General features: G+C 43.6%; 1 protein-coding gene across 1 annotated transcript in view; it reads right to left on the reverse strand.

The window, feature by feature from the left end:
- LOC108622162 (agrin) overlaps window positions 1-12830 on the reverse strand; it is a 286403-nt gene that overhangs the window by 8256 nt on the left and 265317 nt on the right. Inside the window, 10 exon segments of the mRNA XM_018019866.2 lie at window positions 1-150; window positions 651-842; window positions 4343-4579; window positions 4845-4991; window positions 5171-5425; window positions 5575-5724; window positions 6017-6316; window positions 6644-6877; window positions 7006-7135; window positions 12475-12572. Of these exon segments, the coding sequence (XP_017875355.1) occupies window positions 1-150; window positions 651-842; window positions 4343-4579; window positions 4845-4991; window positions 5171-5425; window positions 5575-5724; window positions 6017-6316; window positions 6644-6877; window positions 7006-7135; window positions 12475-12572 (1893 nt within the window).

Consider the following 12830-nt stretch of genomic DNA (forward strand, 5'->3'; position numbering starts at 1 on the left):
TTTCAGCGTATCCTTCTGAACATATGCAACCTCCGTTCGAGCATTCGCTATTTGGAATGGTGCAGTCCTTGTCGTCGGTGCATAGATCGCCGAGCAGCGCAGTGACCACGCGAATCGTGGCTGGTGTCGGCCGATACGCCGTTGCCACTCCTGGAGAATAGAATTCGCATTAGATTTTCGTACGAAAAAGCATTCGTAGTACGAAAATTCTCCCGATTCGAGACGATTATAGACGGTGTTGTATTTATCCAGAATAAACCGGCAAGCGGATGTATCAATAATGCACGGCTCGAAGCAACACAAACATATATGTAGTCGCGATGCATACAGACACGTATATAGTTTTATATAGAGTACAGAGGCAAACGTATACGCAATTCGTTTCATTTATTTAATGCTTTATTTTGAGTGCTATTAATTATCACACGCTGAGATTGTGTTATCGCGATGCTAAATTTACGACGCAAAAATAAAAGCAGATATTTGATGTTAATTTAATTTCCGATTATAGACACGTTGTTTTCTGATTTAAGTTATCTATAGAACTTATAATAGAGTCCAGGATAAAAATCAGGACGCGTAAGAATCCTCGCATTGACGTGACATATCGACACGGACGACCGTAGAATAGAGTTCGGGTCAATTTTTACCGTGCTTTAAATTATCCCTGTCAATGGTGATGGTTTCTTGATGCGCCCGATGAGTGTAATAATATCGTGGATCCGGTTCCGACACCAGATGCCTGGTAGATTTCGATAAGGGAGAAATAGCGGCCGCCGGCTGAGTGTATTGCACCGCTGTGTACCTTTTTACTGGGAAGTCCGTATTCACCATGGGATCGTCTGAAAATTCCATGAACGTTCCACATTTTTGTGCCATTAACATGTTCATCGAATGCATTGAAGTCGCAATTGCTTAATAGACGAGATAAGTTTTTAACGAGCAACGAATAAAAATTGTAATATATGTAATTCGCAGGTTTCCCTCTTTTTTTTTAATCTCCATTACATCCTCGTACGGAAATGCAATTCATACGCAAGGACGTGTAAAACCGATACAGAAAAGAGACGATACCTTCAATGAACGAAGTGGTGGGAACGTGAACAGGTTCCTATGAATAATGTGAATCGAGAAGTTAATTCCACCGAAACTGGTAACAATGATCGAAGAGATTCCGATTCTTGATGAGATTTTAATTACTTCTCAATTGCTACGTTGCTTTCTATTATTTCGCATTGACGACTTCCGGTAGCTGCACGCTATCTTCCCCCATTGTTTTTTTCTCCATCGGTTTTTGCTACCCTTTCTCCTCGAACTCCCCTCCCACCCTGTTCCCGTCGCCGTTCCCGCGTATTTCCTATCGATATAATCGACTCTTTTATTGACTCCGAGACAAACCGACGTCGAAACTTTTTTCTCGCTCCGCTCTCCAATGAAAATATTTTCTGCCCGGGAACTCAGGCGCTGAGAGAGTCGAATACGACGGGAAGGAAGCAGGGGCTGCGGGGGAGTCCAAGAGGGGCACGGATTTAGTCAATTTAAGTGTTCGGCGATTGCCGGAGAGGAAAATCTGACTGGAAATACGAATTGACATTTACGTACCGAGGAAACCTCTTTCCCGACACCGCGCCATCGATTGGCCCTTTCATCGATGGCCGAAAGGTTTTATCGACATTACTACTACCAAATGGCTGGTTTCATTATTTTATTTTCCCCTTGTTTATTCTACAAAGAGTACCGACGAGCGCGGACGAGATTAGCCTCATATTCATCCGTTAAAAGCGTGGAATTTCAACGTTGGTGGATGTTCGAATGAGAAAAGAGAACATTTGGATTGTTATAGATTTATAAAAATTGCCTCATCGCGTTAATGATTTCCGAAATATTCTACGAAAACCACGCCGCAGGAAAATATATCAAATTGCAACAGATCATCCGCAAGCTTAGGCAAAATACTCATCCTTCATTCGGGACTCTCGACGCGCGGTATTACGCCTGGATCGTGGAAGAAATTGCAGTGTGCAATATTTAGGGGTTTTAAAGTGGCGTCGACAGCGTGCGGTTCCACGTTTTTCCGCTCACGGAATTCTCCTGTGCCTCGTTCGGAGAAGAGGAGCGAAAAAGGAGTTGAGAGAAGGAACCGCACCGTCCTGTATAAAGCGCAGGGACAGTGGCGAAGAGCAGACGAGGGGTGGATTCGCGTGCTCGAAGTAATCTGATTTATGTTTGACTCGGTAGGACGAGTCCCGAAGAGGAAGAACTTTTTAAGAGATTGACTTCCCGGTGAGTAGAGGAGGACCAGACCGACGCAGTTCCCGAGAAGAGACAGGACAGGCCGGGGGTACGGAGAGAGAGAGAAAGAGAGCTGAGCAATCGAAAATAAGGGATGAGAGGTTACGGAACCGAGAGGAGACTTTAATAGATTCTGACGTTTCGTTCCGCGAACTTTGCCAGTGAATGTGGAATACTTTCGAACGACAGCTGGGGATGCTTTTTTTCCACTGGCACTGTGCTTCTCGAACGCAGCGTCGTTCGACAAGTTTATCGATCAATAATGAACTACTCGATTTTAGATTTTATTCCGTGATAAGTCTCAATGACTTGGTATAAAAGAAAAAAAATTACTTTCAATTGTCTTCCAAATTGGAGTATACTTTCGAAATATTAAGGATATCATGGACTCAATTCTCTTTGCACATTATATTTTTTAACTGTATATTAAATATACAAATGGTGTTCATTTACTTTTAACAATTTACATTAAGATGCTTTTCTAGTTCCCAAAGTACTTTAACACAGTAAACTAGTTTTATTGGTATTTATATTTCTATCAAAGTTATATATTAACAGAATCTCAATTAATGCGTGATCTAAATTCGAGTATCCTCGAACGCTGTTCCGAATTACCTGGTCTACGCGGATCTGTAAGAGGGAACTCAGAGGAGAGAGATGCGAAGAGAATTCTTCCTCGGATAGATTTATCGTGACCGTCGCGTCGATTCGACGAACACGCGGCCGATCGAATTTCCTGCGGTGAATTTATGGAGGACAGCGATATCAAAAAGCAGTCCGTAGATACAGCGCGGTGTTCGTTCAAACTTCGAGGGGGCTTTAGACTTTCTCTTCCCGTCGCTAATTTATTTTGATGGCGGAGCTGTGCTTAACGGCCGGGGCAGGAGACGTTTCGTTACCGTTTCTTAAGGTCCCGATGTTAAGTTCCGGCCGGGCATATCTCACAGGAACCACTTAAGACGAGACTTCGCTTCGAAGTCGACGGTGATTTAGTTAAATCCACCTTTGGCGCTTAGTTTCGCGAGTTAACGTCACCAACTTTCTTCGGAATTTACCTACGAGCAAGATAGCATACTCCTGGGATAAAGGAAATTCCGCAATGCCTCAGTCGAGTCCGGCTCAATCTTTCCCGATGCCAGATACTTTGATTTCGTTTCGAGAAACTCGATATTCTTGGAGGAAAGCTTGTACTGATTAAAATTTACATGGTGTCCGTTTTATTAAATAATCGTGAATTTATTAATTCTGATTAATATTCTCGTGATAATTTCGTCCGATCAATTATTTCCGTAACATAGAACAAGAATTAACTATTCTCATTTTTCAACTTCTTAATTGACTCAGTCAGGGTTAATTCAATTGTGTGCACTTTGCTTTCTTTCTCGTCAAACAGTTAGTTAATAATTCCATTTTTAATAACAAAACTTAGCGTGCATTCACGTTAATTACAAAGTTTTAGCGAAGAAAGCAAGCAAAGTAACGGGCGAGCGACTTCGGGTTAAAGGGATTATAAACATATATATATACATGTTAGTAGAAACATGATAAGTTTATTATATCACGTTAATGGATACAAAGGAACAGGTTAGATTTTTTTTATTCTTAGTGCCGATCGAGCCCCGACGAGATCGTCTCGACGATTCCTACAGTGACTGCCGAGCTGCAGTACCTAGATAACACTCGTTCCTAACTAAGCTAGTTTAAAATTTATGAACCCTCGAAATCGTTACGACCAACCCCTTCGCGTGTCATTAATTCCTTAAACATTATATTCGCTGCTCGTTTCTATGTTTCACAAACAGATACACTAAGCCTATTCGTGAATCAATACGTTAACAAATAGAACACGTTCTAAAAATTAAGATTCGAGAACAATTCACTCTACGCGGGTCAACGAGTTAAAACGTTAGCATCGACCCCGCGCCGTGTAACAGAGTTGAATCTCGTTCGCCAGCCGCTTGAACTTATTAAAATTGCACTCGACGTTTCATTAAAGCTCAATAATGCAGAATATAAGGCGGCCTGTACGGCGTACGTTCAGTGAACCCACCTCTGCAGTGACCAAAGGCCTGCGTGACCACGTCTGCCTGGTGGTGACAAGCGTAAAGCCTTAGCTCGCACTCGTTGTCGTATGTCTGTCCGTCGCTACCGCAAACCGGCACCGACGGTACGTCCGATGGACAGGACGACGGACAGATGCAGTGCGGGCCGCCGATCTCCTGGCACTGACCGCCGGAGTAGCATTCCAGCTCGTTGCAGGACGTTGGTATCGGCGGTGTAGTGTCCGCTGCAAACAAATTGTACCATTTCGTTACATCCTTACAATTGAAAAAAATCATTATACAATATTACTCATACAAATTTGTCTACTTTTGTCTTAAGACTTTAAAATATGTATCTTTTATTTCTACATATTTCTGTTCCTATATATGTTTTTCACGACTAATTTAATTAGACTGTGTAAATGATAATAGTACGAATGTGCATTCGGAATTTAATATGGCGCGCAGTCTCGTATATTTACGTCAACGATGTTCACATTCAAGAGATACCTGAATAGCAACCAGTGGGTGTTAAAATCTTGTTATGATCGATACAAATGGTACACTTTTGGCCCTGCGTATCCTTTCTGCAAACGCAGTTACCGGTCATCTGTTCGCAGTCCTCTCTGGCGGCTCCAAACAGCGAGCAGCCGCACGCTGAAGCAATCAGATAAATTCACACTCAATTTTGTCAGTAAATCGAATTTCACTTGCAAATACGTTTCTATATAAATAAATACAAATCTCTTAGTTACTAATATGAGACAATGCTTTCATTCTTTATAGTCTTCGTAATACAGAAATAATGTTGTAAATTAAGTTTCATGTATTCTTACGTATACATCCCGGGAGCCCCTCGCTGATTTTTGGCAAACCCCAATAACCGGGCATGCATCTATCGCATTTCAGACCACCTACGCCTGGTTTGCACTCGCATTGTCCAGTCTGCGGATTGCAGGTATCAGAAACACTGCCTAACTTGTTGCAGCCGCACGAACTCGGACAACCTGCACCGTTCGGTCCTCGAGCCGCCGTTTTGCCATCCGGACAGCATCCGTGCCAAGAGTTCGAACATTTTACGACCTGGGTTTCTTGAATTTGAGACAATCGATGATCAACTTTTTGCTTCCCGATTATTTCATTTATATTTATGAGAAAATTTTGGATAAATTGAATGTGTGAACAGAAATGATATTAAAGTTCAGATTTGTTAATGTTGGAACTAATTAGGAGGACAAACCTTTCTTGCAGCATCGAGCTAATCGTATCGTCTGATGGCAGTAACTATTGCTCGGGCAGTCCCTTCGTTCTGGACCGTTGCCACAATCATATTCCTTCCCATCAGCATCCACCAATGGAGGTTCACCACTACAAGGCTTCACTTCCATACCTATATTAAAAAAAAAAACAATCGTGTACTATTAAATTTGTACGTTAAAATGCTGCAACTAGAATGTAAAAAAGAACAATAAAAAATTCTGACAAATTAAAATCTAAAATTCGTTTTATAAGTATGACAGGAAAGCCAGAGGTAGTAGCGGGGAACATAGTCAATTAATTAGCCCATTAACATTAAGAGATCGTAATTCAGGAAAGGATCAAGCAATGGGAGTAATCAATCTGACTGAATGCGAGGAATTGTATAACGGGATCGACTCGAGGTTTTAGAAGCCGCTGCGAACCTTTGCAAAGCTCGAGAGGTCTGGCTCTCAGCTCTTGCTGCCTTTGACAGGCCTCCATTTTCATCGCGCAGAGGGACGAGTAGATCCTTAGGTCGCTGCCGCAAACGGGCCGCATATTTTCCTGCGAGATCGAGGCGCAGTCGAACTTGCAGCTGCACCTGGGGTAGTCGTCCGGGCCCAGTTCGCAAGTCGCCTCAAAGTCGCAGTTTATGTTCTTACAGACCACCTCCCGTACCTGGGTGCTGGTCACGTCGATGGTTGTGGTGGCCAGTCGAACCACCGCAGGCGTTGACATCGTGGCTATTAGGAGGCGGTTAACGGACGGTTAAAGTAGTTAGCGCTGTTACGCGAGACGTCGTTAGACAGTTAGTTAGCTTCGTTAAGGGAAGGCGTTTTTGGGGTGGCGTGGTTAATATACTTAGTCTGACAGCAAGCGGTACACCACCGGAAATTGGCTCCGGCGTGTTGGTTAAACGTTCTCGCGTCGTTAATAGACAGTTAAGATTTATATTTCAAGATACGATGAATAGTCGATTTCAATTGAGATAATAAATAGTAAAAAGTAATAAGAGTAAACTTCGTTTTCAATTAAGAGAAATTATACTTCGTAAAGGATGGATAACGTACTGAGTGCTGCTACAGCAAATCGTTCGCCACAATCGCCGTTGAATATCACGTGCAGCACCGGTAATTTCGGGTCCCTTCCACAAGCTGCCTTTTGCAATTCGCACTCCGACGGGTAAGTTTTCACATCGCTACCGCACACAGGATTTCCATTGCTCTCGGGGCACTCGTCCGGGCACACGCATACGCCAGCCATGCAATGAGCACCGTGATCACATTCAACCTTCGCGCAGAGTTCTGAAAACGTATATATTTTCCTTATATACGTAGTTGCAAATTATTTCCTACGCGAATGAGCAGAACTTGTTTTAGCATTCAGCTCTGTGTAACGTTAAATTAACAACGAAGTATGAAACAAGCTTTACCGCAGTCGCCCATGTAACTGAGTGCGATGTGTATTTGAGAAGTACAAGAGGCCATTTTCAAAGAACACTCGTTGGCGTAAGTTACTCCATTAGAACCGCAAACTTTCTCCGCGTCCGCAGGCTCTTTTCCCTAAAAATAAGAGTTAAAAAAATACTCCAATATGCATAAATTACGTCTTAATAATACATGTAACATCAGATGGACTAAATTTTCTCTGATTGATTGCATTTCGTTTAATAAATTATTAAAAATGAATTCTCTAGTTACACATAAATGATCGTCGTAAGTTTTCTCGGTATAATACTTTTTCGCGTTGCTTATTTATGTAGCTCGGAGGAATCGCAAGGGAGAACAGGGCAGAAAAACACGAGGTAGCATGCGTTTCGCACTTGTTGCACACGAGCAAGCCACGCTTGGACCGGTGCAGCATGGCATTCTGACGTGTACACGTTAGCTCCGCTGATGGGGGACGGCACGCCGGGGATGAGAAAATAATACGCGAAAGAACAAAACTTAATTAGCCTAGCTACGGTATTCAGTGTGGGCATTGTTTGCTTATTACGCGCGTTTCACGCGAACGTTGTCGGTCAGCGTTCTTTGCCCCGCAGCGTTTCCCTTGCATTCCTCTGCGCTCCTCTCGAACGAAGCCGTGGTCGCGTGATATTGTAAGCACGTTACGCGTGGAACGCTGGATCCTGTCACGGTTAATAGAAACATCATACTGTAGTGTATTTGTAATGTTCCTGTTTCCTCCGTAATTAGAGGTAATGTACGCTATGCATAGTTAAATGAAATGTACCTCCGTTTGATACGTCGACCAATTGTACAGAACGGAGATGGGACGTGATTAAAAGACGAATGCATTCTACGTGAATTTATATTGAAAACTGTATTGTTTGTTTTATCTTTCTTTTTACGATTCGTACAGTAAGTATTGATATTTAGAGAATTCTTTCGTTGGTAGCTGGATGCATTCTTAACTTTAAATTCAGGGAACAATTTATTCATGGAAAACAAGATAATTGGCCTGAAAAATACAATTACGAGATAAGCAAAAAGTTTGTCTTTCATTTTTCTCGAATTAATACTTTGCTACGGGTCTTTTTTAATCCACTCCACGGATTAATAAATAGCGCAGTTATATTTCTACCACAAAGGGTAAACGAATAATAACGAAGAGCTCGGCTGGGAAAATATTCATAGCCGGTCGGCGCGTTTTAATTAGTTTCCCCGCGACAAGTTGATACGCACCTCGGCTCCTTCTTATTGTAATTTACGAGACAATTACGAGGGGATTCACGAGACTGTAAGGGTAGCTGGGACGTGCCGATATTCCTCGTTTGCAGTTCAAACAATGCCTCTAACCCTCATCTCTTTCTCCGTGTCTCCGATTCAGTCCGCTTCATCCCGTCTTTTCTCGAAAGTCCCGTCGCCCCCGTTCCCGTACCCGTGGAACGCTGACGCGTCAAATTTGCGGGGAATATTGTGCGTTCATGCGAGGAAGGCGTAATTTCGCGTTAAGGACGCAAGAAAGGACGGACCAATACCCGGCGACCTTATACTAAAAATTACATCGTTGCGTCCACAGCAGTTTCACTTCATGCTCGTATTAAATACACGACTGATAAATAGTCAAACACTGCTTTCTGAGATATTATTAATAATAGGGGTCAATCACGAACCTTCAGTTATTTTTTAACAGAACATAATTGAAAATCTGATGTAGATCGATGACCTAAAAAAGATCGTCGACAGCTGACAAAACGTAAGTTTCATGATGCAGTATTTCGCCAAAACGACAGCACGTTCCGCAGTTCTAGGTCGTTCAAACTGATGGCTGCTTGGGCATAAGTGTCTTCTAACGTGAACGTAGAATTTCGGATAGCCCCGGGGCCGGTTCGTGTAGCCGCCACCCCCGACGGCGTTCGACCACTTTTCCCGAAACCTTTTGGAAAAAGAAGCATGCGCCCGTGGCAGTTACGTGAATGGCCAGGAACGTCGGAACCGTACCACCGCATCGCGCCGAAAGGAGGAGAGAGCGCGGCCCCCGGAATTGTTCGTGGTTTTGTCAGCAGGACGTTCCACGAATCCGTGAATTTCCCGGACCGGCATGTGTCTCGGGACGGATCGAAGAAGAAGTCTCTTCGATAGTGAACGCTATCTCGGGGGGCCGTGACGTGCTCTCCATTCCCAACGAATATTTCTGCCCCGGGAAATTTTGCTACGGGTGAACTTCCCGGGTAAAACCCGTTCGCGGATTACTCGCGATAAAGTCGCGTTCGTTCGTTCTTTTTTCCTCCGTCTCCCGGGTGCACGTATTCGTTTTCCGGCTGCGCCACGGAATCTCGTTCAGAATCGACGCGATACCCCGGGCTCCGAACCATCCAAAGATTGATTGTTGCCAACAGGATGAAGGAACATTCCGTTCCGGGGGATTGGGAAAGACGGTGACAAATTTTGCTTGAATCGACGAGTTACAGTAAAGAATTTCCTACCTTCAAGTCTTGGACGCAGTTACAGAATGTTTCTTTTCACGAAATACGATTATGCATAAATAAAATAAGGCTGTTTATTCTTATCGAGCTTTCGCTAGAATTATTTACAAGCGTATCAGAGGAAATGATTTGCAAATGTTTTCTCGGCATTTTTATTTGCTCGGATGTACCGCTAACAGTGAATTTTCAAAAGAGACGAGTGGACGAAATTAAAAACGTGAAACGGGCTAATTCATGATGAACGAAGGGCTAAAAAAAATACTTTAATGAAAATGATGCTCAACGTCGGCTAATCTGAAAAGGTCGGTCGGTATCGATGAAACGAGAACGGCTCATTACACGGTCGCATAACATCGCAGCGGTAAGCAGTAAAGCGGAAATGTGAAATATCGTGCACGATCGGAGTATTCTCGCTCCGTTACGTATATACGTATACACTCGACTGCACATCCATCATAGTATGAATATTTTACTTAAACCGTGCTAACGAGCGTGGCTTAACACTACGTACGATGCTAAGCACACAAAGGCCCAGAGATCGGTATGTTCAGTGGTTTATTACGTTTAACGTTGATCATTTCGTATTTCGGATAAGCTCATATAACCCGCCGAGTACATGATACTAAAAATATCGTTGAACTTTTAACATCAGACAACCGAACACTGTTTTACCTTTATTAAGGATGTATTGGCTATATAGTCAATCCCAAAAATTTATGTACATTAGAAAAACGCATTTTCTATAATTAAAAAGGAATCAGATGTCGGAAGAACAATACTTATAATAAATAGCAACGTGCTAAAANATAGTAATAGGAATCTATTATAACAAATTCAACATGCTAGCATTGTTTAAGTATATAGCCTATACATCCTTAAGAGAATCGAATAGCGACGAACGGGATTAAAATTGTATTGTTTCGCGAAGGAATTCAGGAAATTATTATTCGTAACTTCGTTCTGATAACAATTAACTGAATTAGTAAGATTTACGAGGCTAATCCGCAGAAGTGTACTCGAGGCAAAGGTTAAGTAGATTCTGTGAACGAGCAGCGTTCTCTACGAAGAGTTATACTTTAATTCGAGCCCTCTCTGCATTTTACCAACAGTTCACAGAACTGGGGCATTATTATTTTGTAAAAACAGTTTTACGTGTTCCGATTAAAATAATTGAATAATATATAAATAGTAACTTTAATTTTACGAATCGATACGAAAACATTATGTGTACACAGACGAGAATAAATGTTTAACCCGTGGAAATAATATAACGAGAAACTTACCGAGCTCTCACATTTACTTGGACACACGCATTTGGCCTCGCCAGCGCTGTCGCTCTCGCATTCTGCATAAAAGTCGCACTTCTTCTTCTCGCATCCGTCTGCGAACAGAAAACAATAAACGGTTTGAAAAGTCATAATTCTCGGCCGCGTATCCCATCTTTATGTCCCGCGTAACGGCTAACAACCCTAACAATCAATCCCGCTCGGTAATTGCCGGCGGGCAAAAAGCCCAGCGAGACAGGCCATTCGTCATCGAGCGAAGTCGTACGGCGGAGCTCGGCGGGGTCGTCGTTGGAAATCGCAGATGCCGCGCGATATCTCGCACGGGCCGCTAATTCACCAGGGCTGAATTGTTTAGGGCGGCGCGAGAGCGCGCGCGCGCGCGGGCTCCTTCCGTTTCCGTGATTCCGGGCATCGACGCGCATACAAAGCGAGCTACCCTGTTGCAGTGTACCTTGCCACCTTCTGGCTGGCGTTCAAGCCGGCATTAATAAAGATTCCGGCGCTCGGTATTTGCATAACTGCATCCGTTTCGAGGGAAATTATCTGGCCTGCGCCGCTTGGACCGCGTGCGAATCCGGGTAACGGCGAACAAAGCGAAGGAACGGGCGGGCCGCAGCGGGGACTGGCGGCGCGCGAGGGACGAAAAGGCGAAAAGGGGAGCAACAAGAAGCGGAGAAACGCCGGGCGGATAGAGGAGCCAGGGTGGTTGCCATTGAAGTAGGATTTGCAGTCGAGAAGTTATCTTTAGAATTCATTGAAATTCGGGGGAGGGAAAGGATGTGTTGGCTCTCCCCACTCTTGCTCCACCTGGGGGACGCGACGTGTCGATGATGCTACTGCACAGTTGAGAGTAACAAACCTTCGCTAGCTGCAGACCCCTAACCCACACCCGGAATGAGCAGAGATGGAGAGTGGCTTCTAGGTTTCAGCGACGCAAGAATTCTGCTACTGTACCATACAGTGCTATGAAAGAGTCTTTAGCCTAGTCCAAAAAATATTTCAAGTTCTTCATGTCACTGAATATTCATTAATTTATATAATTGGTATTTTATGTTATCTTTTACTTTATCCAGAAGAATATTTCAAATAATTTAATTATTAATAGATATATCATAGCTATAAAACGCCTTTCAATATTTGCAGATTAAAATAAAGATGGAAAAGAGAAAATCATCTTTATGTAAAGCGAGATCTGAAAATACCGGCAATCCACTCAAGTGTGTCATTGGACGGTCTAAGACACTATAAGACTCTTACGTAGCACTGCACACCGAGTCGAATTCGAGGATAGAAATGGGAGAAAGGAGCGGGATGAGTTGCATGCATATGCAACGTGCATGCCGTGAGGTAACAACTCACACAATTTTACCAAGGGGGGCGAAGTCGCCCTGCGCCGTGATATGCATGGAACCGAATCCCGGCGATACGTTTCAGAAGTTTCACGCGATTTTAAACCATGCAAATTATCTCGAGGCGAAAGCGTCGGTCTTGTGTTCCGAGCGAATATGGCGAGCTTCTCGCGACGATTAGGCTTCCATAACACAGAGTTTACCGCCAGTTTGATCCGTTGATCAACCTACGGATAAATACTGACGCGAATTTTTATGCAAAGCGAAACATATATAGTAACAACTTAAAAAATATGCTTTAAGTTTAACCCGTGGAAATAATATAACGAGAAACTTACCGAGCTCTCACATTTACTTGGACACACGCATTTGGCCTCGCCAGCGCTGTCGCTCTCGCATTCTGCATAAAAGTCGCACTTCTTCTTCTCGCATCCGTCTGCGAACAGAAAACAATAAACGGTTTGAAAAGTCATAATTCTCGGCCGCGTATCCCATCTTTATGTCCCGCGTAACGGCTAACAACCCTAACAATCAATCCCGCTCGGTAATTGCCGGCGGGCAAAAAGCCCAGCGAGACAGGCCATTCGTCATCGAGCGAAGTCGTACGGCGGAGCTCGGCGGGGTCGTCGTTGGAAATCGCAGATGCCGCGCGATATCTCGCACGGGCCGCTAATTCACCAGGGCTGAATTGTTT

This window comes from Ceratina calcarata, unplaced genomic scaffold (assembly GCF_001652005.2).
Source record: "Ceratina calcarata isolate Rehan_Ccalc_2016 unplaced genomic scaffold, ASM165200v1 scaffold209.2, whole genome shotgun sequence".
In the NCBI taxonomy this organism is placed as follows: Eukaryota; Metazoa; Arthropoda; class Insecta; order Hymenoptera; family Apidae; genus Ceratina; species Ceratina calcarata.